This window comes from Amblyomma maculatum, chromosome 1, assembly GCF_055883805.1.
Source record: "Amblyomma maculatum isolate TAMU_Amacu chromosome 1, ASM5588380v1, whole genome shotgun sequence".
In the NCBI taxonomy this organism is placed as follows: Eukaryota; Metazoa; Arthropoda; class Arachnida; order Ixodida; family Ixodidae; genus Amblyomma; species Amblyomma maculatum.
The window spans coordinates 415,191,334-415,213,909 of NC_139344.1; the positions used below are offsets into that span (position 1 = coordinate 415,191,334).

Sequence of the window (22,576 nt, forward strand, 5' to 3'; positions counted from 1 at the left end):
ATGCGTAAAACGTGACAACTATTTTAATTTTCATTTTAGGTGGTATGTTTTATTTGTAGAATAGGAACTCTTATTAGAAGGGAAAATATATTTAGGCCAAGTTGTTGCTGATGGCTCATAAATGTATGTCGCGACATGCACGCCACAAAAGGATTTGACTGTAGCTGGAAAAATACTTAAGAAAACGAGTAGCTGGACGTGACTTGGGCCCGGCTGCAGCGCAAGAGGTATGAAAAACGTCATGACGTTCTAACATTTAAGCAAAGTGTGCTAAGTGGGAACTGACATTTGCCAATTTTTTTGGCGCTCAAGCCCATCGAAGTTCATTAGAGAAAGTTTTGTCCATATAAATGCCAGTGTAAAATATTCGATATGAGCTACCACTGGGACCGTTTTAACTACAGCGAAAGAGACTCGTAACAAAAAAGATAACTTCACGTGTCACCAGTATGTTGAGATCTAGCACATTTCAATTATCAGGTCAAATTTGTCCTAAACAAAATTTCTGCACAGCTGCTGATCACCAGTCGGAAGAGGAAAAAGTTACTTCTTGTTGATTCGGGAGGGTATGGAAATGGGCAAAATTCTTACATGAACAAGAAATATTTGTCACGCAAAGATTTGTGCGGAATTCCCAGACTCAACATTCACTCTGTCCTTCGCGTTCATCGTGACAGGACACGGCTACCGCTGATTTCAGATTGCCGCTTCGCACCTTTATCAGCAGCACGCTGAATAATGTTGATTGGTCATCGCTTCCCTTGACCGTAATGTGGGTGACGAACGTTCAACAAGACGCCCAGCGTGGCCCATCGCCGACGACACAACTGCCTCTGGCTTTGTTGCACTGGTGAGTTCAAAATTTCTAAGTTTATATAGGCTTTGCTATTAAGAGTTGTGCATCCTAACGCAGCAATTTATATAGTTGCAACAGCAAGTAAAATTTGATATGAATCTGCTAAGTTCCAAAGTTAATGCTTTTGTTTCTCTATTTTGACTGTATTTGCACAGCCGTCAAGACTTGGATGCCTGATTTTGCTACGGTAATTACCTTCCAGTAAGCGTCCTCCACCGCCACAATTTCTAGTGTTAATCGTATGTAATAAATTTCCTACCCTTCTCCACTTCTTTGGCTACCTAAAAATCTAGGCCACAGACAAAATCGTGGCGTTTGATGCATTTCAATACATTTCTGTTTCTAAGAGTCTCTTATGGGCACTCTCTTCACCTTTACATGAATTTGGCTCTTCTTTTAATATTTTCCCCAGCATAAACTCAATCGATAGTAGAGTACCGTCTCCGCAAACTTGCTTGATCCTTTCCTTTATTGCAGTCTAAGGTTGTCCTGATTCTATTAGCGATTACCTTAGTAAATACCTTATAAGTAACAGACAGCAAGCTGATTCGTTTGTAACTTTTAAGGTCCTTAGCATCCCGTTTTTTTTTATGAATGAGGATAATGTTTGCATTCTTCCATGGCTCCGGTAGCGTCTATGACATCAGGTACTGCGTGGTCCTGACTACTTTGGCTACTGTAGAGAGGAGTGTAGAGCTTATTCACGTGATGTCATTGCAGCTTTACTCGCAACCATGGCACGCACAATGCAACATCGGAGATGGGGAATTATGAGAGAGAGAGGGCCTGCGGCAAATCCTGCCACGGCGCATGTGAGATCCGAGCTCTGGTTGGACGGCATTGCAAACGGCGCCTCATGTGTCCGACAAGCCAGTGCCGAAACTCCTCGGAAACATATTTTCACTGCTTTTAGTTTCGAACCGCCCAACGTTTTGGCGTCGCCACAATCCAGGGTTGCCACAACTGCCTCCTGCTAAGCTTGTTAGCGAATAGAGTCTATATAACTCCTCGGCGATTCTGACTATCTTGTCCATATTCCCGATGACGTTGCCTGCGTTTTCTTTTAGCGCATACATCTGATTTTTGCCTATGCCCAATTTCTTCTTCACCGCTTTTAGGCTTGCCCCGTATCTTTCCAGCATGCTCAATTTTCCCCATGTTTACTTTCTTACAACGGCCACTTTGCGCTTATTGATTAGCTTTGATATCACTGCCAATTCTATCCGGTCTGTTGGATTGGAAGCTTTCATACTCTGGCGTTTCTTAAGTCTTTCGTCTCCTTAGGCAGCTTACCGGTATCCTCTCTAACTATCCTACCGTCTACTTCTACAGCGCATTCAGTAATGATACCTCTGAAATTATTGTTTTGTTGCTTCTAGGGTAATGTCGCCATCCTTGGTTAGAGCTGAATATCTATTCTGTAACGAGATTCTGAACACTTCTGCCCTCTCCTCATCGTTATTTCGCTGATGGACTGCTTTCGTACTAATATGTTGCGTTCCTTGTCCGGATTTAGACTAATTTGGGACCTCACCGTCACGTGGTCACTGCACCGCACTTTCCTGATTACCTCTACATCTTGCATAATGGCGGGGGTTGAACACAGTATGAAGTCAATTGCATTTTTAGTCTCCCCGTTAGGACTCTTCCATGTTCATTTCCGGTTCTTCAGTTTGCTGAAGAAGGTATTCATAACTTTAAGTTATTGCGCTCTGCAAGCTCAACTAGTAATTCCCCCCCACTATTCCTACAGCGAATGCCATAGTCATCTACTGCCAGTTCTACTGTCTTCTTTTTCCCTACCTTGGCATTGATGTCTCTCATTAGCATAAGTATACTGCGTCTTTACTTTTCGCAGTGCTGATTCTACATCTTCGTAGAAGCGTTCAACTGCCTGATCATCATAAATACATCTAGGTGCATAGGCCTGTAAAACCTTTATTTATACCGCTTATTAAGCCTAATTACAATGCTTCTCGTCTCTCTGGTAAACCTCGATAACACAGTACATGCCCATCCTTCAGTACAGTATATGCCTCATTCGGCCTTCTGACCTTACTAAGCCCTATGACATCCTATCTGAGTTCCTCTAACAGCACTGCTAAACTGGCTTCACTAGCTGGGGCTCTAGCGGTGAACGTTGCCAGGGCTGTTTCCCGATGGCGGCCTGTCCAGCGCAGCCAGAAATGTTTAGCACCCCCTCCTATTTCACAGGTCTGACCGCCGCCATGGTCAGTTGTTCCGCAGCCGCTGGTGACTGACGGCCGGGGTTTTATGGAGCTTATCATAGGAGGTTGCGGCCAATTACTGCACCAGAGTGGCCAACTCCTGTTCTGGTGGGGGAGTGCGCTGCTGGAGATGTTCACCGTCATCAGGACGCACCCCAAACCTGTTTATGCAATTCCATCGACACGCGGATTTTTTTTTTCTTATCCGGTGGAGAATTTCGCGGTACTGGGATTAGAGCCCCGGTCTTCTTGCATGCAAGCCGGATGTTTTACCGCTGCACTACCGCTGCACAGCCAACAAAGCAAAGGATCAAGCAGGTTTTCGAAAACGGTAGTATACTATCGATCATATCCATACCATCAACCAGGTGGTAGACAATGCTTGGAATATAACGAGCCCTTACACATAGCATTCATTTCAGTCATGTCAAAATTTGATCTAGTTGGTAGCACCCTTCTCTTCTTCTTCTCTTCCTGCTCTTCTCGGTGTTTCCCGTGTTTTATGTGCGTTGTTTTAGATGGATAGCATTCATTCATTACGAAAACGCATTTGACTCAGTAGAAACCTCGGCGGTGATGCATGCATTGCGAAATCTGAGGGTAGACGAGCCGTACGTGAAACCGCTGGAAGATATAAATAGAGGTTGCACAGCAACCATACTTGTGCATAAAAAAGTTGCAAAATTCCCATAAAGAAAGGTGTTAGTCACGGAGACACGATCTCCCCAGTACTATTCAAAGCTTGTTTAGAGGATGTATTAAGAGACTTGGAATGGGAGCAGTTAGAGATAAGGTTAGATGAAGAATTCCTCAGTAATCTGCAATTTGCTGATGACATTGCCTTGCTAAGTAATTCAGAAGATCAATTGCAAAGAACGATTGGTGACCTAGACAGGAAAAGTAGAAAGGTAGGATTGAAAATCAATATGCAAATCAAAATCTAGGTAATGTTCAATAGCCTTGGGAAGGAACAGCAGTTTACGTTAGTAGCGAAGCACTGGAAGTGGTGAGCGAATATGTCTACTTAAGACAGGTAGTAACCGCAAATCAGAACCATGAAAAGGGAATAACAAGAAGAATATGATCGTGATGAAGCGCATTTAGCAAGCACTCGCAGATCATGATTAGCAGCTTACCAGTATCGCTCAAGAGGAAAGTATACAATAGTTGCATCTTACCTTCACCCACCGATGGGGCTGAAACATAAAGACTAACCATGAGGGTTTTACTTAAGTTGATAACGCAGAGGGCTATAAAACGAAAAATGGCAGGGGTAACATTAACAAATAGGAAGTGTGCAGAGTGGGTCAGAGAAATAACTCAAGATACTGACATTCTAGGGGAAATCAAGAAGAAGAAATGGGTATGGGTAGGTCATATAGTGCGAAGAGAGGATAACCGATGGTCGGTAACAAACTGGATTCTATGGGAAGGAAAGCGTAGCAGGGGCGGTAGAAAGTTAGGTGGGTGGGTCAGGTTAAAATGTTCGCAGGGGTCAAGTGGATGCAGCTAGAACAGAACCGGGTTAGTTGGAAATATATGGGAGAGACCTTCGCCCTTCAGTGGGTATAGTCCAGCTGATGGTGTTCATGATGAAGCTCAATCAAGGCATGTGCGATTTTTTCTACGGTAGGTGAAATATCACTTTCGCAACGAAGCTCGAACTTCAACTCTCTTAAGCAGATAAATACTGCCACAAACCATTCAAACAATTTGTCGTCGCGGGATAAGTGAAATGTTGTACATCGAAAATTTGGGACGTACAGTAATATCCCTCGTCGCGTCGGACGACATACCATGAAGTGATTACAGATGGTAAGACAGCACTAAATCTTCTGTGCGCCCAGAAACAGTACATGTTTTACCTATGAAGTCGTATTACATGCGGTAAAGAATCTTTGATGTTTAAACTTTCTGATGTTTATGTCTACCTTTCTTTGTAAATTTTAGAACATTGATGAGATATTTTCTAAGTGAAGAGTAATGCCGCAACCATTCAAATCGCTGTTTTTTTTTTTTTTTTATGAGACGTTTGCGTTCAGGCATACTGAAAAAGAGATCTGGAAATAGGAGAAACTTAGAAGGAGGAGTATTTAGTGTTTTTCTGACAGCCGCCGGCATGTGGCCTAATCACCCTGATTGTAGCGCCTGGTTAGATTATTTATTTCTTGTTTGGTCAGGACCGTCCCGTGAGGCGGCTTTATCATTTAGTTTGTTGCGAAAGATGCTTCGAGATGTATATTGGAGGGTTCCGGCTTCTGTTTCTGCAATGTTCCTGTTTTTGGGATTCACCGTTCGGGGTTTTATATAGATGTTTTTTCACCGCCTTTAAACTGAGCGCAGGCAAATTAAACGGGCAATTGTTGATCGGCGACCGCCGAGCACGCTTTCTGCTATCGTCGCCACCGATTGCTCAGTTCTTTTGCGGGCGTAAGTCAGTCCAATAGAGTTCATTCTCGTAAATTTAAAGCCTCCTCATTTGTAACCAAAGGCATTGTCACCACTACGTAACCATATTGCATTATTACGAAATGCCATGAGTTCGTCAGTGATTCCAGAGGAGTGTTCACAAATTATCGTGTGAATAACAGAAAGCTTGAAAGTTCCTGACTTGCTCTAAGACCGCTGAGCAGTAACATCAGCGCTCAATTGGGAAATAAATTTCCAAATTTACGTAAACAAGAAAGATAGTGCTAGAAGGGACCGCAAAAAGTGTATTATGTTTTCGTGCACACACTTGCTCTTCACAAAAAAAAAAAGATCAAGTTCGCTTCACCCCTCTGTCAACTCGGCTAATGTTATATATCGCCTCTTTGTGCAACTAGTGGAATGGAATCTTGTTGAGTGTCTTTCTGGAATGCTGTATGGGGCGGTGCCCTCTTTCGCATCTGTTGTCCGAGGACTTGGATTCCTTTGTGGTGAAAGAGAGAAGACTGGAAATTCCACTCTTGTTGTTTAAAACTTCGGCGTAAGTTATGTGATCTAAAAATCTTTTTTGTCATTTTTGTAAATGAAGTTCAGGTAACAGTCACGCGACAAGAATGCTTGTTTTGACGTTAGGCAAATGGAAGTTCAGGTTTATGTGAAAATAAGAAAAGCCGATACATGAAACGCCCTACTGTTTTGCTGTTGCAGGTGGAGTGGGAAAAAGCTGGAATGCTGCATTGCAATCCTGGGGTCGTCAGTTGCCCTGGCGGCGATCCAGTCCCACACGATCCCAGTTCAGTTGACAAACCCGCTAAACTGACATCGTCACTGTGTTCAGACTTTAATGTCGACGGGGAAGTGAACCTGGGGTCATGGGTTCGCTTTACGCCTGCTCTGCCCTCCTCACTGTCCTAGCTTACAGCATCTTTGTGTGGGCACAACAAAGCTCAGAGGCTGTCGTTCTTGGAAAGCGTCCGGTAGGTGGGAACAGCGCCGATTCCCCTGGAGAGAATCTTTTTCGCAAGAAGCTGGTGGTATTCCTTGCTGATGGACTGCGCTGGGACTACCTGAACCGTGGCCGTTACCCTGGATTCGAACTCCTGGCAACCCACGGCGTTCGAGCAGGACGCTTGATGCCTGTCTTCCCATCAGTCTCGTATCCAAATTGGTATTCTCTCGTAACAGGTAAGATATATATATATATATGAAGGAAAGAAGCCAACAGTCGGCGAGGCCAAGGAAAGCGTTGGGGATGGTACTTTTATGTCTTTTTTTTTTTTAATGTTTGCTAAGCAAACATTAAAAAAAAAAAAAAGACATAAAAGTACCATCCCCAACGCTTTCCTTGGCCTCGCCGACTGTTGGCTTCTTTCCTTCATGTATTATAACGAGCACCCTCATTTCCCCTTAATTGATCTATATATATATATATATATATATATATATATATATATATATATATATATATATATATATATAATATGCTGAACAATGCTATTACTCAGCCACACACAATAAGCAAATGTATTAAGCCATGTGCGCCGAAATCACCCAAATAAAAAAAAATGAGTGAATGATTTTTTTTAATCTTTCATTCTCAGACTTAACCGCGATAAGTGTTCATTTCCTGTAGCAATAGCCTCTCTGCCATTTTTCTCGCCTCTTCGTGTATTCTTCCGATAGGTAAGTTAAGTGGGCTACATAAAACAATTTAGGCTAAGCTTTGACCTTAAAGTTATCGCGAAAGGCAAGCCGAAAGCGTAAACATGTGAATATTGATAACGTACCCCTCCATTAGGCGTCGAACCTGAGACTGCAATAAAGATCTCAATATACTGCCGCGTACAAAAAGTTGTTTCACAAAACCGAGTTTAACAGTAGTGCCAGTGACTCAATGATTGCGCCTACATAAATGTGCACATCACTGAGCTGCACCTGGCATATATCGTCGGACGGTGCAATGTAAAACGTATTATATGCACTGAAAGACGATTCATACCTAATTCAACGTTTATTGGCTTCACTCTTCATGCAATGAATAACAATTTGAGACGCTTTGCAACATGCTAGCCCTTTCCTCCATTTCCTGCAACTGACAATGCAAAGACCCCGCCATGATGAATCAGTGGTTGGAGCGCTTGTCCGCTGAACACAAGGATGGTGGACTGAGCCCCGGTCACTACGACCGTTTTTCGATGGCGGAGGAAAGCAAGTCGGCGCTTTGCTGTGCAATGTTAAGCACTTTAAATAAGGCCGGGGGTTCGAAATTTCGAAAGTCCTCCACTACGCTGTCTTAAGTTTCCAACGTCGCCTTCGGATCTTAAACCCCATAAAGCAATCAAGGGACGGTATAAAACCAAAGGACCGAACGAATGTGCCACGTCGCGTCGGAATGTATTATATACATGTCCAAAGGCTGTTTTCTCCTGTTTTCCCCTCCACTTTTACGTTCCTCGGAGCTCTTCTCTCTGAAGGAACATAATTATGATTTTCTTTTTTCTGGAAGTGCTAAGCTTGTGATACAATTGAGTTCAAAACTAAATCAACGCTGTAGGGCTTCGATCAACAAAGCGCGTCGTTTTTGGAGAACGTGGGTTTTAGTACTTATTCATGTCTTATATTATAAGCTGCCGTAAGAAACGAATATGCTTAAATAAAAACGACTGAACATGGATAATGGACAAATGTTTCTTTACCGCCCATCATTCAGTCCTCTGGCTTGGAAGTGCGTCGAATTCTTCAGATAAGAGATGTGCGGAACTCTGATACTTTGTCACTGCACAAATCCATGAAGAAAGCGCCGTACTTTATTCATAAATTGTGTAACCACACTAGTAACTGAAGCATAGTACACTAACAATACATTGTCTGCTTAAGTATGTCGCCTGTGAGCTTTTCAGTTTTAAAGGTCATGCCTTTATAATATAGAAGCATGAAACTGTGAAGTAGACAGCGTCACCCAGGCCCTTCACCGATGTTACTTTCGACAAGCTCTTTAATGAAACAGATAGGTTGATTATCGGTAGCGGATATTTCCTCCGTTCACAACGAAAGACTTGCCTAGGAGCAAGGCTTTTATATTACACGCTCCCGTCATCTGATGTTTGCTGTCTCAGCACGCTTCTCTAAGACGGTATGCACTTGTTGTCACTCCCGCTATTTTGTCGTTAAGCTAGGCGTTTTTTTTTTTTGAGAAGGCGCAGTGGAAGATAATCAGATTAGAAACGCGTAGGAACCTTTCATCATGCTCGTGAACAGACACTTATTCAGAGCTTGAGTGCACACCTCGATGCTGAAGCCTCGAGACTGAAGCGCAACGATGAAAAAGACTGATATTTTTGTTCCTTTTAGCCTACGGGAAAAAAAATCGTGTTGCACCTTCATTTAAGCATAAGATTAATTCATAGGCCACTATATAACCTTTATGAGTACCTAACCACTTGCCATGATCCTAACGTGGCGCTACATTTTGCCTTTATTTCCTATAACAGGTTCATTGTGCGTCTGGCATGGAAGCACTGTCTATGCATTGCCAGTACTGTCAGCAGGTCTAATCCCTTCATTGTTATTGTGTAATGTTCCTCTGGATTGAGAAATGTTAAATTTGCATCTTTTCTCCTTAAAAGTTTCTATTCTTTCGTAAAACGCGAGAAAGCTTTTGAGTTTAAGCAATAGCGTTCCTTTTTTCTTTCTTCAGGGAAGAAATTTCAGCCTAAAGCTCGCCCTAAAAATACAAGGACCTTGCCCTGTTTTTGGTTCGGTACTTATTCCAAAATGAAAACGCGTCGTGTGACATTTCAGTATTTGCTTGTGCTTTTTTAGTTTCTCATGTTAAATAATGCTTTATTTGATTTTTGGAGTCAAGGGAGTTAAGTCCTAGCAGGCCCTTAGCTGTAGTAAGAAATATTATGCAGCTTATCTTGTTGCCATTGAGCAAATAAAAAATAAGGACTGCGCATCACTTCAATTTTATTTAGCATTCCTTATTTCTACTTTTAGCAGCATGTAGACGTAGAATAGAACGTATAATAGAATAGAACTCTGGATAGAACTTGTCCCGAAGAGTTAATGCCACGAACTGACATTTAAACAAAAACCGTGTTCAGAAAGAAGCAAACGATGAGAGGCAAATGTTAGTATCAGAAGGGTAGACTTTCGCCATTCTCCTATTACTAGACATCTAAGATACCCTGTAATTTTTGGTTTAGGAAGAACATTAACGTAACCCTTTCCTCTAGCTAAAGATGCTCACAAGCGGAAAAACAAACACCTGATTTGTCATTTGCATTTAGCATAGCTTCATTTCTGTCATTTTCACATAGTGCATTCATGCCACTAACATGGAGCCACCCCAGAGTTATCTTATTATTGATCTTAATCTGTATTGATAGTGTTTAGATTATTCAGAGCAGACGGTGCTTATTTCGTGGTATACTAAAATCACCAAGGTTCATGGTGTTTACGCATTATGGAACTATTCTGCGTGATGTTTTGAATCTACACTGTGTAACCTGCGACACCGGTAGGCAGAATCTAGACACTGACGTAATGGTTCCTACAGTGATATAATGGGTCGCATGGATTGCTTTAAACCAATACAAAAGCTTTATCACCTCTATACGCGAATTGGATGGGGACAGGGTGAGGTGGCGAGGGAGCTGAGTGATACTATCAAGGCAGACGTTCTAACATCTGTCTCGGATTTGGTGCTAGGGCACATGTGTTTTGTAGGCACCTGCTCCTTTAAAACTCTACTCTTGACACAGCTGCGGATACATCAGCGCACTTGTTCGATATACTGAATGACAATTTAGTTATTGCCCACGTTTTGCATGGTTTTGCTGCAGCCAATTTTAACATCCGCTCGGATATCAGTTGACTTCCCGCTAGTGATGTTTTCCTTTGGTTATAGAAGACAATTAGTACAAGCTTATTATTTGTACATTTCGTATTATTTAGTGCACGAGCGTAAGGCTCGACCAAAGTTTGTGCTCTTGCCATTGGTTTCCTATATTTTTAATTTGTTCATGATTGTAGCTCAATTCTTGACTGGAATCCTCCTGCGCTGCTCGACATTTTTTTCCCTTTACCTACGTCCAGGGCTCTATACCGAAAAGCACGGCATACTAGGCAACTACATGTACGATCCAGCGAGAGGTTCCTACTTCAGGATGTCGGCTCCCGAGAGCTTCGATCCGCGCTGGTGGACGCGAGCGGAACCCCTGTGGACGCGCGCCTTGCGTAGGAACCGCACTGTGGCCATGTTCTGGTGGGATGGCTGCCAAGTGGACATCAACGGCACCCGGCCCCAGAGCTGCTCCCCGTATGGAGGATACTCCACCAAGATTGACCTCCAGATGGAGCAGAAAATACAAGAAACAGTTCTGGCATTCAAGAGAGACGCGTTAGACCTGGCCATGTTCTACTACGAGGGACCAGATGCCGAAGGTACGTGCCAGAGTTGTGTTGACCTAGATATAACTGCGGTTGTATCTAATCTTAAAAACCACGACTCGTGGTTTGCATTATTGCTGTTGATATTATGATGACAGATTGCTAATGTTGCCATAAAGAGACCATCCATGAACTGGGTGGCAGAAAGAGCTTTTTCAGATGCTTTGTTTTCTTTGTCGCTTTAACATCTCAGAGCGACTCCTGCCATAAGAGACGCGCTTTTTCGGGTGTACATTTGCATGGTGAAGCAGACAATAGTTGATGGACGAGTAGAAACAGACTAGAAAAGTGAAGAACCGAAATAAATTATCCTAACTTAGTGATTCTTCTCGAGGCTGATGTTTTCATTTCTTCCTTTTTGTCTACTGCATGCAATTCTCTTCCACTATCAGTTTTGCTTAATCGGGCGTTATAGCTAGCAAAGTTTAAAGTTTGCTGGCGCCGGCAACCAAACTCACAGCTGATAAGTGGACAACGTGCACTTAGAAAGGGATGATTAGAAAACGCTCTAAAATGTTTTTTGTTTATTTTCCTTTGTCAGTGGTAGCACTATTTTATGTGCTCGTTTCGGCACTGCCGGAGGGGGGGGAGGGGTGAAGGGGGCTTTGACCGCTTAATGGTTTAAAGCAGTTGGTGTTCTGTGCTACCTCGACTGAATGATCCTATCGCCAACTGGTTGAATAATGTAACGCGTTTCTTTATGCTGATGGCACTTGTTACATTATTCATCAGTGGGCACTGTTCAAAATTGTTAAAATATAATACCGAGATAAAGAACTCCACTCCTAAAGACGTTTTAGATGAAGATTTAAGCCAAGTAGAACAAATATGAGCTTCAAGTTTTATTACATTTCCAACCGTTTTGTCATTTCATTTAATTTCATTTTATTAGATTAAGACCGCTTATTACATAAAGGGTGCGTTAACATATAAGTGAGATTTATAATGTTCTAATATGTGAAGTTACAGTTGTCGTAAATATCGGTATGCGTGAAGGGGGGGGGGGGGGGTATGTAGCGGGAGGGGATGATTAAGCGAACTATAAAATAGCTTATGGAACAGGCAAAAGCTAGCGATGCGACGTCGGACGCTGAGGCTCATAAGATCGGATTGAAGTTTTAATGCTGTTACGCTAGTATTAAACGAGTAATTAGAGTAAATGAATCGTACAGGTCAAATCTGTAAAGCTTCAAGTGCGTTATCTAGATAGGCTTAATGCGGGGGCCATATTGGTGACGCATTGTCTACCCTAGTTCTGATAAGCGATTTACACGCGAATAACTTTACGTGCTGTGGTGCATGCCTTAGATGATATTTTAGAAAACCGAGAAATTTATTTGCAGATGATATCTCGTTAGAGATATGAGCGACCCAGGTAACATTACTGCTTGAGGCTACACCAGGTATTCATAAGATTGCACATGTTCAATAGTAGAAGTGATGATAGTGTAGTTAAATACGACGGGGTGTTAGTTACGGTGAAAGGATACTTGTTTTCATTTGTTAGCGTTTAGTTTCATGAGCCATTTGTCGGACTATTGCTTGGTGGGATATGTTAGTCTCTGATGAGAAAATGACGCAATCGTAGGCAAACATGCAAACCTTCCATGTTAGATGCGTTGGTAAGTCATTATGTGGATCAGGAAGAATAGAGGACCAAGGACAGAGCCTTGTGGGACGCCTGACGTTACAGCAAGGGAGGTAGAAATTAGGTTGTTAACAAAACTAATCTGTGAGAAGTTAGCCAAAATTCCTTGATCCACGCAAGAACGTTAGGGGGCAAATTTAACTGCTCTGGTCTTAGTAGTAAACGTTCGTGGGGTATACACTATCAAAAGCTTTTACGAAAACTAAAAAATACTATCAATTTGAATATTAAGATCGAGATTAGCATGATCATGAATGAAATGTTAGAGCTGGGTTTCGCAAGAGAATCCCTTCCGGAAGCCATGTTGTGCAGGAAAAAAGAATTTGTTAGCGTCCAGAAAATTCATGACATGGGAGTAAATGACGGGCTCCATGATTGTATATGGCACGCTTGTTAAAGAAATATGACGGTAATTAAGAGGAGATTATCACCTGGTGTGTATGCTGGAACCACCTTCCCCATTTTCTAATGATTTGGGAGGCTTCCTATAGCGAGTGATTGCGTAAACAATAACAAACATTCAACAGAGATTTTCTTAGTGTTTTTTTAGTAGTTGGAAATTAATTTCGTCGATTCCAGGCGATGATGAGAGCTTTATATTTTCTATTACAGATAAAATACCACAAGAAAAAAACGTTATACAGGGTAAAGGGGGAAGTACTGCAGTCTGGATTGCAGGATGTGATGCGCCAGCCTCTTTTGTGAATACAGATGAGAACGCGACATTAAACAATTTCGAGAAATAAGTGGCACTCACCTCCTCGCCTGCTGCACTAGTAAGGGTAATGGTATGAGTGTCCTTTGAATTTATTATCAGCCAGAGTTTTTTTTTTTTTTGCGTTACTGTTGAGGATGTTGAGTAAATCAAGTTGAAAACCAATTTTTTTTGCATCGCAAATCGCACTATAGTAGGCGCCGTCGGCAGCATAATATTTATTGCAGCTGCATAATAATATGCAGCCTGACTGCATATTTGACTTTCGAAAAAAGCGCTTTTTTTCCGTTCTAGCCTTTTCAACGTGTTCGTGAACCACGGCGTTTGTATATTGGCGCGAATGGTTATCTGAGCGATATGCTTGTCAACAAGCTCGGTGATCATTTTAGTAAATAGCAGCCAGTTATTGATCACATAACGGCAATAAAGTTTAGATTTAAATTCAGGCAGGAAGTCTTCAAACTCGTTGTTAATGGCGTCGTAATTCCCTCTATCGTAAATTCGAGTGGTTTTATCGCCCGTCTGGAAGATCTCAGGAAAAACCTGATAAACCGTGTGAATAACTTCATGTTCGCTAATTTCACGTATGTTGGTTATGGACGATAAGCTACCGGGATCAGTGGTGAGTTTACGATCTAGGCTGTTAGAAACGCCGCGATCCACACGTTTGGGCTCAGACACTAATTGGTGTAGGTTAAAATACCAGCACAAATCTAAGAATTCTCGCGATTCGGAGGCACTATACGTTTCGTTTTCACAGCAGTTATCTGGGCAATTGAAATCTCCAAAAAGAATTTCAGCGTTCGGCTATTTAGACTTAAGGCTGATTAATGAGTTATTAAGTTATCTAGAAAACAATGAGTTACTGTGCGGAGGCCTGTAGCACACGGCTAACAAGACAGCTTTATGTGTGGTGCGGCAGATCAGTCACAGCATTTCCAGTTTTGACGGAGTGTTAATGCGAGAACATGATAATAGTTTATCAACCGCAATGAGGACGCCTCCGCCACGCATTCCGGTACGGTTGTGATAAACGTCAAAATTTGGTAGGTGTGACTAGACTTCAGTATCAGTTACATTATCCTTAAGCCAAGTTTTAGTGAGAATCACTATAAATTAGTCGGGGATGATTGTACAAGACTTGCCAAGGCGACACCTTTATGAAAGAAGTATCGTATGTTAGTATAGATAACAGAAAAGGAAAGACTTGATCGGTCAGCAGAGCTTGGCGGTTTGGGAGAAAATTTGCGATTTCGCGGATGATACGCAGTTTTTTTCACAGTACCCGAGATTTCACTATACATGTAGCGCCTTGTACTCATATGTAAAGTCTTGTAGCACAGCTGAAATTTCCCAGATTTGTTTTTTAGCAAATGCGAGCAGGTGCTTGCAGACATCTCTAACTTGGCGAGAAAAATGCTCGCCAACACTGTAGCCTGTGTCCCTTTGGCGCCTATTCAAGGAAATAATTATTCTATGTTTGAAAGACCAAAACTTGACAATTATAGGGCGGAGTAGATCATCAGTGTATTGGCCTAGACGGAACGCGCGTTCGATGTGAGCAGGGTCAACCGTAACGTGCAACGTGTCACAACAGAAGCGGATAAAGACTTTTTCTGAGTCAGCATAAGTTTCAGAGGAGCTAGTGTCAGCGAGGCCATAGAATTGTGATTATTGCGTCGTGCACGGTTTTCCGACAGGTTTCCAAGTTTGCAAGGTTTCCAAGGTGTTTGAACGGCGATGGTCTGTATTGCTTCAATATCTGTCTTCACAGTTAGAAGATTTTTGTGTTGGGTTTCCAGGTCTGCTAGTTGTTTTGCCGGCTCTGGAATGTCATTGTGAGTAACTTCTATCTAAGAAAGTTCACAAGCGATATTATTTCCGCCTGACGAGCAGAAAGGCTTTGCAACTCAGCGAGAATGTAGGGTCTTGGATTTGTTTCGACATCACCGGACCCCAATAACAAGGTACCAATAACACTCACACATTCAGCAACCAGGCAAAAGCAGCACCAAGTATAGTAGTTACTAGTTCTCCTAGCAAACAAGTTCTAAGATCTACTAATCTACATTGCAAAAGCGAACTGCTCCATGGAATAGCACAGCTGCAGAGCCCGCAGAGCGCAAATGACGTTTTTCATATTGCCTTAGGCTATTGCATCTTTTATATTTTTATTAGGCGAAGAGGGCGTGTGAAATCGCCATGGTATTCGACATGACAAATAGCAGTGCTGGAATATTACAGTCAGCCATTGTGGGCCTCATCGTGCCGCAGCTTTCAGTCTTCGTTGATGTCTAAGGCTTTGAAAATCGTGCAAACCCAGCTACGCATGCAAAGCTAAGTGCGAGTTTTGGCTTTACGAGGCTTATGGTGGCCCCTACTAAGCCAACAAATTCAGCTCTCGCATGACAACCTGCAAGTCCCTATCAAGAGTTTTATTTTGGGAGCATCGGGGACAGGGCGATTTGCAACCTACCAGATATATGTTACAAGAAATGGAGATTGATGGTAATTTTGTCACTTCTTTCTTCACAGGTCACAGGAATGGGCCGGACAGTCAAGGAATTGAATTAGCTGTCGCGAAGGTTGATCGATATCTTTGGGACCTGCAGATGGGCCTCAAGAAAGAAAACCTTTTGGACCAGGTAAACAAGCTTTTGGCCCAATTGAATAGTCTCAGAGGCAGCAACTGATAGCACCAAAGAGCTCAAAGGAGATAACTAGTTGTAATCAGCGAGTTTAGCAGGATTCCGTAGTGAAACCCATATTTTTATGATTTTCTCATTTCTTCTGCTTGAGCGTTTATGTAGCTAGTTGGGATTGCGACTGCAAATACACGGGATGTGCATGCAGTTCATTACATCAAAATCGTAATTATATGTGCCACTGTTGCTTCCAGAGTTCACCATTTTTTTACTTCGTCACATGCCGTGCAGAGTACGAAGAAAATGAACATGATTAAAAGGTGGTTAAATATATTACAAAAGCGAGGAGAGAAACGTTGTTTTAGGCAGTCCACAAGAGCGAAGAACAAAAAAGTGTGCGTAAACAAAATTACAGTTCAGTTTCAAATCGAAGAGTATAAAACGTTATATGATATCCAAAAAGTGGCCGCGGTTTAGCTCTGGTTTAACCTGGTTGTTTTGCGGAAGCAACGACTGCTTGGCTGCGCTTATGATCCGATTTGTAGTAGCTTGGTTGTGCTAAGGTTCATCGACGTAGACAGACGAAGTATAGCTTATGTAGCTTGCTTATTAATCTCAATGAATGAGCTCTTGCGATTGGTAGTGTGACTTCTTCAGTTTCCTCGGCATGGCATTTCCACCTAGTTGCATTCAAACATTCCTGTTTGGTAAGGCTAGGCTCGGCAGAAGAGGACTCACACTGAGAACTCGAGCAGCTAGCTTCGGAGGCGTCAAACTCTTTAGCGGAACGCTTACCCTGCATACATTTCACGGCGTTTCTGCAATCGGGCGACACGTTCTTCTTTGGTTTCATGTGCATGTTGCTCCTTCCACTTTTCAGCTTTTCTCCTGGCCTTTTCTTTGCATATGTCCATGGCGAAACTGCTCAAACGAGCCGTAGCGCACTGGTAATACCCCACGGCAGCACACCCTGTCAACACGTAGCGAGCGCTGCTGCGAAAGAGGAGCGAGCGTGCGTCATGACGCTGCTAGGCGAGGCGGCGGCACCAGGCATTAGTAACTACCGCGAGACAGCATGCCCTGACTACCACGAAGAAACGGTATTGCAAACGTAGTGCTGCTTCCGCAACAAACGAAAAATCCTACTGTAAAAACGCACAGACACAAAAACCCATCTTGGAGGCCGCATTAATGTCAAAGTTCACAAGTCTACACAGCAGTCATTATTGATTTTAGGTGCGGAGTAACGCTAACTGTTCTGTAATAGAGAGAATTGACGCCTCCGATGAAAGAGTACGGCCGTTAAACTTTCCCACCCAAATTATGAAGCAATCGAATAAGATATGGGAACCTCCAGCATATGACCATGACAGTAATGAATAATAATGACCCCGTGGTAATTTGAAATTTCATTACCAATACAATCAATAACAATTGCTATGTTCCCGCGCAACAGACTATAGTAAATTGCGTTTGAACACATCTTTGAGTTTAAAAATTGGCACACCACTGATTTCTGAAATTGCTGAAATTGCAGATTTCGTCCTCCCCGCCGGGGTGGCGCAGTGGTAAGACGCCCGACTACTGTGCCGGAATTCCCGGGTTCGAACCCGACCTCGGCGGCTGCGTTTCAATGGAGGATGACGAAGTGGCGTCCGTGTGCTGTGCGATGTCAGCGCACGTTAAAGAACCCCAGGTGGTCGAAATTACTCCGTAGCCCTCCACTACGGCTCCCATTTCTCTCTTTCCACTTTCACTCTCACTTTCCTCCCTTCCCTTACGGCGCGGTTTAGGTGTCCACAGAGCAAGTGTGACAGATACTGCGCCTTTCCCTTCCTGTGAACACCAACCAGCCAGATTTCGTCCACTTTGTACAATTTTAGTTCTGTAGACGAAGAGCTAGAATGCTCTTACTCCCAAAGAACTGTTCCTCCTTCGTCAAAACTTGAGATTGTTTTTGCAGCAAAATGAAACTGTCTCGCAATGGCAATGTAAGGCATAAAGGGGAGTTTTTTGTTATTGGTGCTTATGCGCGTAGCCCACGCCGCGTCGAAGGGCTGCCTGACCTTGCTCTTCGAAGACAGGATACACAGTTTTGTTTTCTTTTCGTTTTTTGATCCGGCGCCGGCCTCATGCCGAACCAGCTCGGAATGCTTCTCGTTTTTATCACCTCCCAAGCGTTTGGAAAATTTTGAAGAAGGGGAATAGATGCGCTCCCTTTGAGCGGGAGAGCTCGTTTCCCGGAAACGCTCTGTGGCACAGCTTTCTCGGAGGTCCCCCACGCAGTAGCGCTAATGAATTAACGCGACTGTTAATGGAGCTGTTCGAAACACGGCGTCTCGAAGTCAGCCTAGCTGCGCACTATTCAGCAAGAAAATTGGGTACGCGCCCCGGAACAGTTCACAGTAGATCTTCATCAATGGCCTCCCGCTGCGCGGCTAACGCAAGGAAGATGCTGTTAACAGAGCAGTTTCGAGCTTACTCCTAAGTGAAAGCGGGCACCAACCTTTCCCTCCCGCAGTGTCTCTCCCGGTTCGGGCAGCAGCGACGGCGACGAGCTCCTCCCACCAATGGCCACTGACTGAATTGTCACCCTGTCCCCTGTGGCTAACGGAATAGCATCCTTGTTTCTTCGGGAAACGCGTCAGCGGCATGGCTGGTTCCCCATGTGGACCGTGAGATAAAGAAAGGAGGCCAAGCTTCTAGTAGAAGAGGTTAAAACCCTCTAGTGGAGAGAGCGTGCAGGGCGCATGCTGCATTTTTTTTTAAGAATTAAAAACTTGGGTCCGAGATAATTGGCAACCCATCCGGTTTGGGTCTTCTTAATCAACGAGTTTGATTGGCTGCGTAATTTCGAGGCGGGTGATGTGAAGCGACCGCCCTCATGTCATTGTTTGTCGTTGCCATGAAAAGCGGCTATCAGACCCGGTTGATCAGTTCTGTCCAGCCGAGCACAACTGGGATCTCCGTGCTCGGCACGCAAGCTTTCCTATGTGTGAGTTATGCGGTTCTCTGTGTGGGGTGTTTTGTTCATGTATCCCTTTGCTAGGGCGGTGGAAGCTCTCTCTGGGGCCACCAGTGTAAAGTCAGTTGTCTTTTGTATATAATCTGTAAATATATTTTCCCTCTTCCTTCATTCAACGCAAAGACTGTCTGACTTGTCATATTCCTTCTTCTGCCCAATCATCCGTTTGAGCCTTCGGAAGGTGACACCTATTTCATTACTGGGAGCACATTCACTTTCGTCTTGTTCAGCGCTCCGACCATCCTACCTCCGTCGTTACAATAGCAATAAACTCTCAGCTAGATTAGATGTTCGGGCAGATTAATGTGTTTTCTTGGTGAGAAACGTAATTACAAAGCATATAGGTAACTGACTTCTTGACTTTTATAATCTGGCCAACTTTGTGCACTGTTCCACGATGAGAGCTTAGTGGTTTGGCTTTTGGCTACGGCGCCTAAGAGTGCTAGGCGGTATTCTGGCCACGGCCCCCCATATTTTCGTGAAGTAAAAAAAAAAACACCCATGTGTTTTCTGTAATGAACGAACGTTTAAGACCGATGAGGTGCTAAAATTTTCTCCTCATGCCTGGGGGAAGGGGGGGGGGGGTAGAATAACTCCTCATCATATCGGGGACGTTAAATCTTCCTATCCTGTTCTGCCTGCAGGTCAATATAGTAGTAGTGTCAGATCATGGAATGACTCGCACAAATCCTCATGCTTCAAGTCACATTGATATGGATGCTTTGGTGAATGAACGCGACATTCACGTCATGCTGGACAAGGGACCTTTCGCCATGCTGCACCCGCAAGCCGGAAGAGAAAATGCGGTGAGTTCACAGTAACTTTAGCGGAAAGTATTTAAACTAAGCGTCTTTTTAAGACAAGTTTTCACTGTGATTAGCACACTGGTTATCGTTATCCAATTGAAAGAATTGGATGATATAATTTTTCGATTCAGATTATTTCAGCTAGAATAACAGAGGCAAAATTAATCAGTTATTTATTAAGCATTTATTTTTAGGGGCATGCTCATCTGAGCAAGAAAGGTATTCGGAAGGCATATCGAAATACTCTTAAACAATTCCGGGTTTATTTTGAATGTTACTTGCTGACAGGCGTGTAAGCATGCGGAAGGTCTGTTAGGTGGTCTTGACCATTTTTTTTTCGCGTCCTTGGCACTGCACCTGACATAACCAGCTTTCTTGTGTTGCCCATCTAAAATATATCAATAACTGTTATGATATTCCCTTAAGTGAAATTTGATTGCAGCAACTTCAGTGTTTTTCCTGTTTAGTGAGATGGTTGTATACATGCATGATGTATGTGCGTACCATTGTATGTATGTATGTTTGTATGTATGTATGTATGCATGTATGTATGTATGTATGTATGTATGTATGTATGTATGTATGTATGTATGTATGTATGTATGTATGTATGTATGTATGTGTGTATGTATGTATGTATGTATGTATGTATGTATGTATGTATGTATGTATGTATGTATGTATGTATGTATGTATGTATGTATGTATGTATGTATGTATGTATGTGTGTGTGTGTGTGTGTGTGTGTGTATGTATGTATGTATGTATGTATGTATGTATGTATGTATGTATGTATGTATGTATGTATGTATGTATGTATGTATGTATGTATGTATGTATGTATGTATGTATGTATGTATGTATGTATGTATGTATGTATGTATGTATGTATGTATGTATGTATGTATGTATGTGTGTGTGTATGTATGTATGTATGTACGTACGTACGTGCGTATGTGCATTTACAAAGCATGCATTTTTCTCAGGAGCCGAAGATAATTTTTCAGCAGAGGAAAAAGAAGAGCCTTGAGCGAGATTCTCTTCTTCGGAGAAATTCTCTGGCTCTGAACACTGTTACTTGATCATGCCGGTAACGGCACCAACGTCGATGCTGCTCATCCGCTCAGCGGGCGCACAAGAGCTGCTCACCGAAAGAAAACGTTTCCTTAAATTCGGATATTAAATTTCAATCGGTCATGTTAATTCTCGAACAAAAATGATAAAACGACACAGTAATACATGCCGCTAATATAAATAATACAATTCTTAAGAAAATTCTCTCATCTCGTGGGAAATCATAGGACATCGATGTAAACCAGGCCAGGCCGCTCTCAGTCAGCACAAAGGTGTGGTACTTGGCCATGAATAGGCAAGGCCAATACAGTTGTGTAGGAGAATGTAGTTAACAACTGCTATTTCACGTAACTGACAGGTTGTATACAGGCAAATATTATATATAAAATAGAAAACAAGAGACGACATGCACATGCTACAATAGACATTTGGTACTAAAATCATTCACTTAAGTTCAAAGAACAATATTATGCGCAGCATACGAAGCCGGATGTAGTACATCTGGTGTTAAAAAACTAAGCACATGCAAATAGTGAAACAGAAAATGTTGAAAAAGCCATATTGTATGACCCGAACAAAAAGTGACTGCGGCATTGACATGTCTCGGGCGGTGGCCTTTCTGGAGCTGCTTTGGGAAATAATGAAGAGGAAAATGTGGGTACTCTTTTCTTTGTTGACGTGCATCTTGTAAATATAGGGTGTAGAGAACGAAGAATCTCCAAGAAGGGTTCTGCAGTCAAGCTTCACATGAAGTGGAAGTACGAGAACACCGCAATGCAACCCCCGTATTCCGCCGCAGACCATTTCCGCAAAGCTGAATTGCGGTCCCTATAGCTGCTACTAATGCAGTGTAATCTATATCTTTGCAGACGCTACCTAACTTCGAATAACCGCAAGTGTGTGATGTAATTTAAGGCGATTAATTAACCATAAAAATAAAAACAAGAAAACTGTTAACATGACGATAATACGTCCTTGAAAGGACAGGGCACTGTGTAGGATAAGTGGTTAAGGCTTTCGGCGATCTGGAGAAAGTTTTTTGCTTTGCTGTCATTATTAGGGAAACACTTTCATGAACACAATGTGTCAAAGAAAAAGCACACATCTTTGTTTTTAGTTTTGTAGCAAACTAATCAGCCCTAGGTAATAAATCTTAAATTGAATCTCGTTGTTACGATGCTCTTGGTGCAAGATGTACATATGATCTCAAGGAAAAATTATTTTTGTATTGATTAGGATGGACCGGTCACATGTTGACAAGTCAGACAGTCCGTTTTGCAGAACAAGCGCTTCTATAGTTCGCATGGCTGCCACTGAGCGGCCGCGTTGCACCGAAGACATTAAACCGCGGAAAAAAAAAGTGCGTGATCGGTACATCAATGAGATTCCCTGGGACGGTCAGATCTTGTCGATGAGCTGCCAGGAAGGATTAATGGTCGAGCTTTTCCAGAGAGCATGATATCCTCATGGAAATGATGATCACCATGGTCCTATAGTATCTCACGCATACTGCTCGTTTCTCGCAATTTGAAAATATTCACGTTGTATTACGTGTTGTTCTTTACTGCCAGGTGAAAAAAGTCATTAGTTTCTGCCAAGTAAAACAAGCGATGGCAGCTCTGAGAATTATGTCGATATCAGCGTAAGAACCATTTTTAGAAAGCAAATTAATAGCTTCTCTGTACTGTGCCCGTAACA

At 42.7% G+C, this 22,576-nt stretch overlaps 1 protein-coding gene across 1 annotated transcript in view; it reads left to right on the forward strand.

Annotated features, from left to right (window-relative positions):
• Nucleotides 1–725: 725 nt before the first annotated feature.
• LOC146208980 (glycerophosphocholine cholinephosphodiesterase ENPP6-like) overlaps nucleotides 726–22,576 on the forward strand; it is a 39,783-nt gene continuing 17,932 nt past the window's right edge. Inside the window, exons 1-6 of the mRNA XM_084587344.1 lie at nucleotides 726–850; nucleotides 1,012–1,043; nucleotides 6,220–6,696; nucleotides 10,612–10,959; nucleotides 15,864–15,973; nucleotides 19,643–19,804. Of these exons, the coding sequence (XP_084443470.1) occupies nucleotides 6,384–6,696; nucleotides 10,612–10,959; nucleotides 15,864–15,973; nucleotides 19,643–19,804 (933 nt within the window). The 5' untranslated portion in view covers nucleotides 726–850; nucleotides 1,012–1,043; nucleotides 6,220–6,383. The remainder of the gene's footprint in view (nucleotides 851–1,011; nucleotides 1,044–6,219; nucleotides 6,697–10,611; nucleotides 10,960–15,863; nucleotides 15,974–19,642; nucleotides 19,805–22,576) is intronic.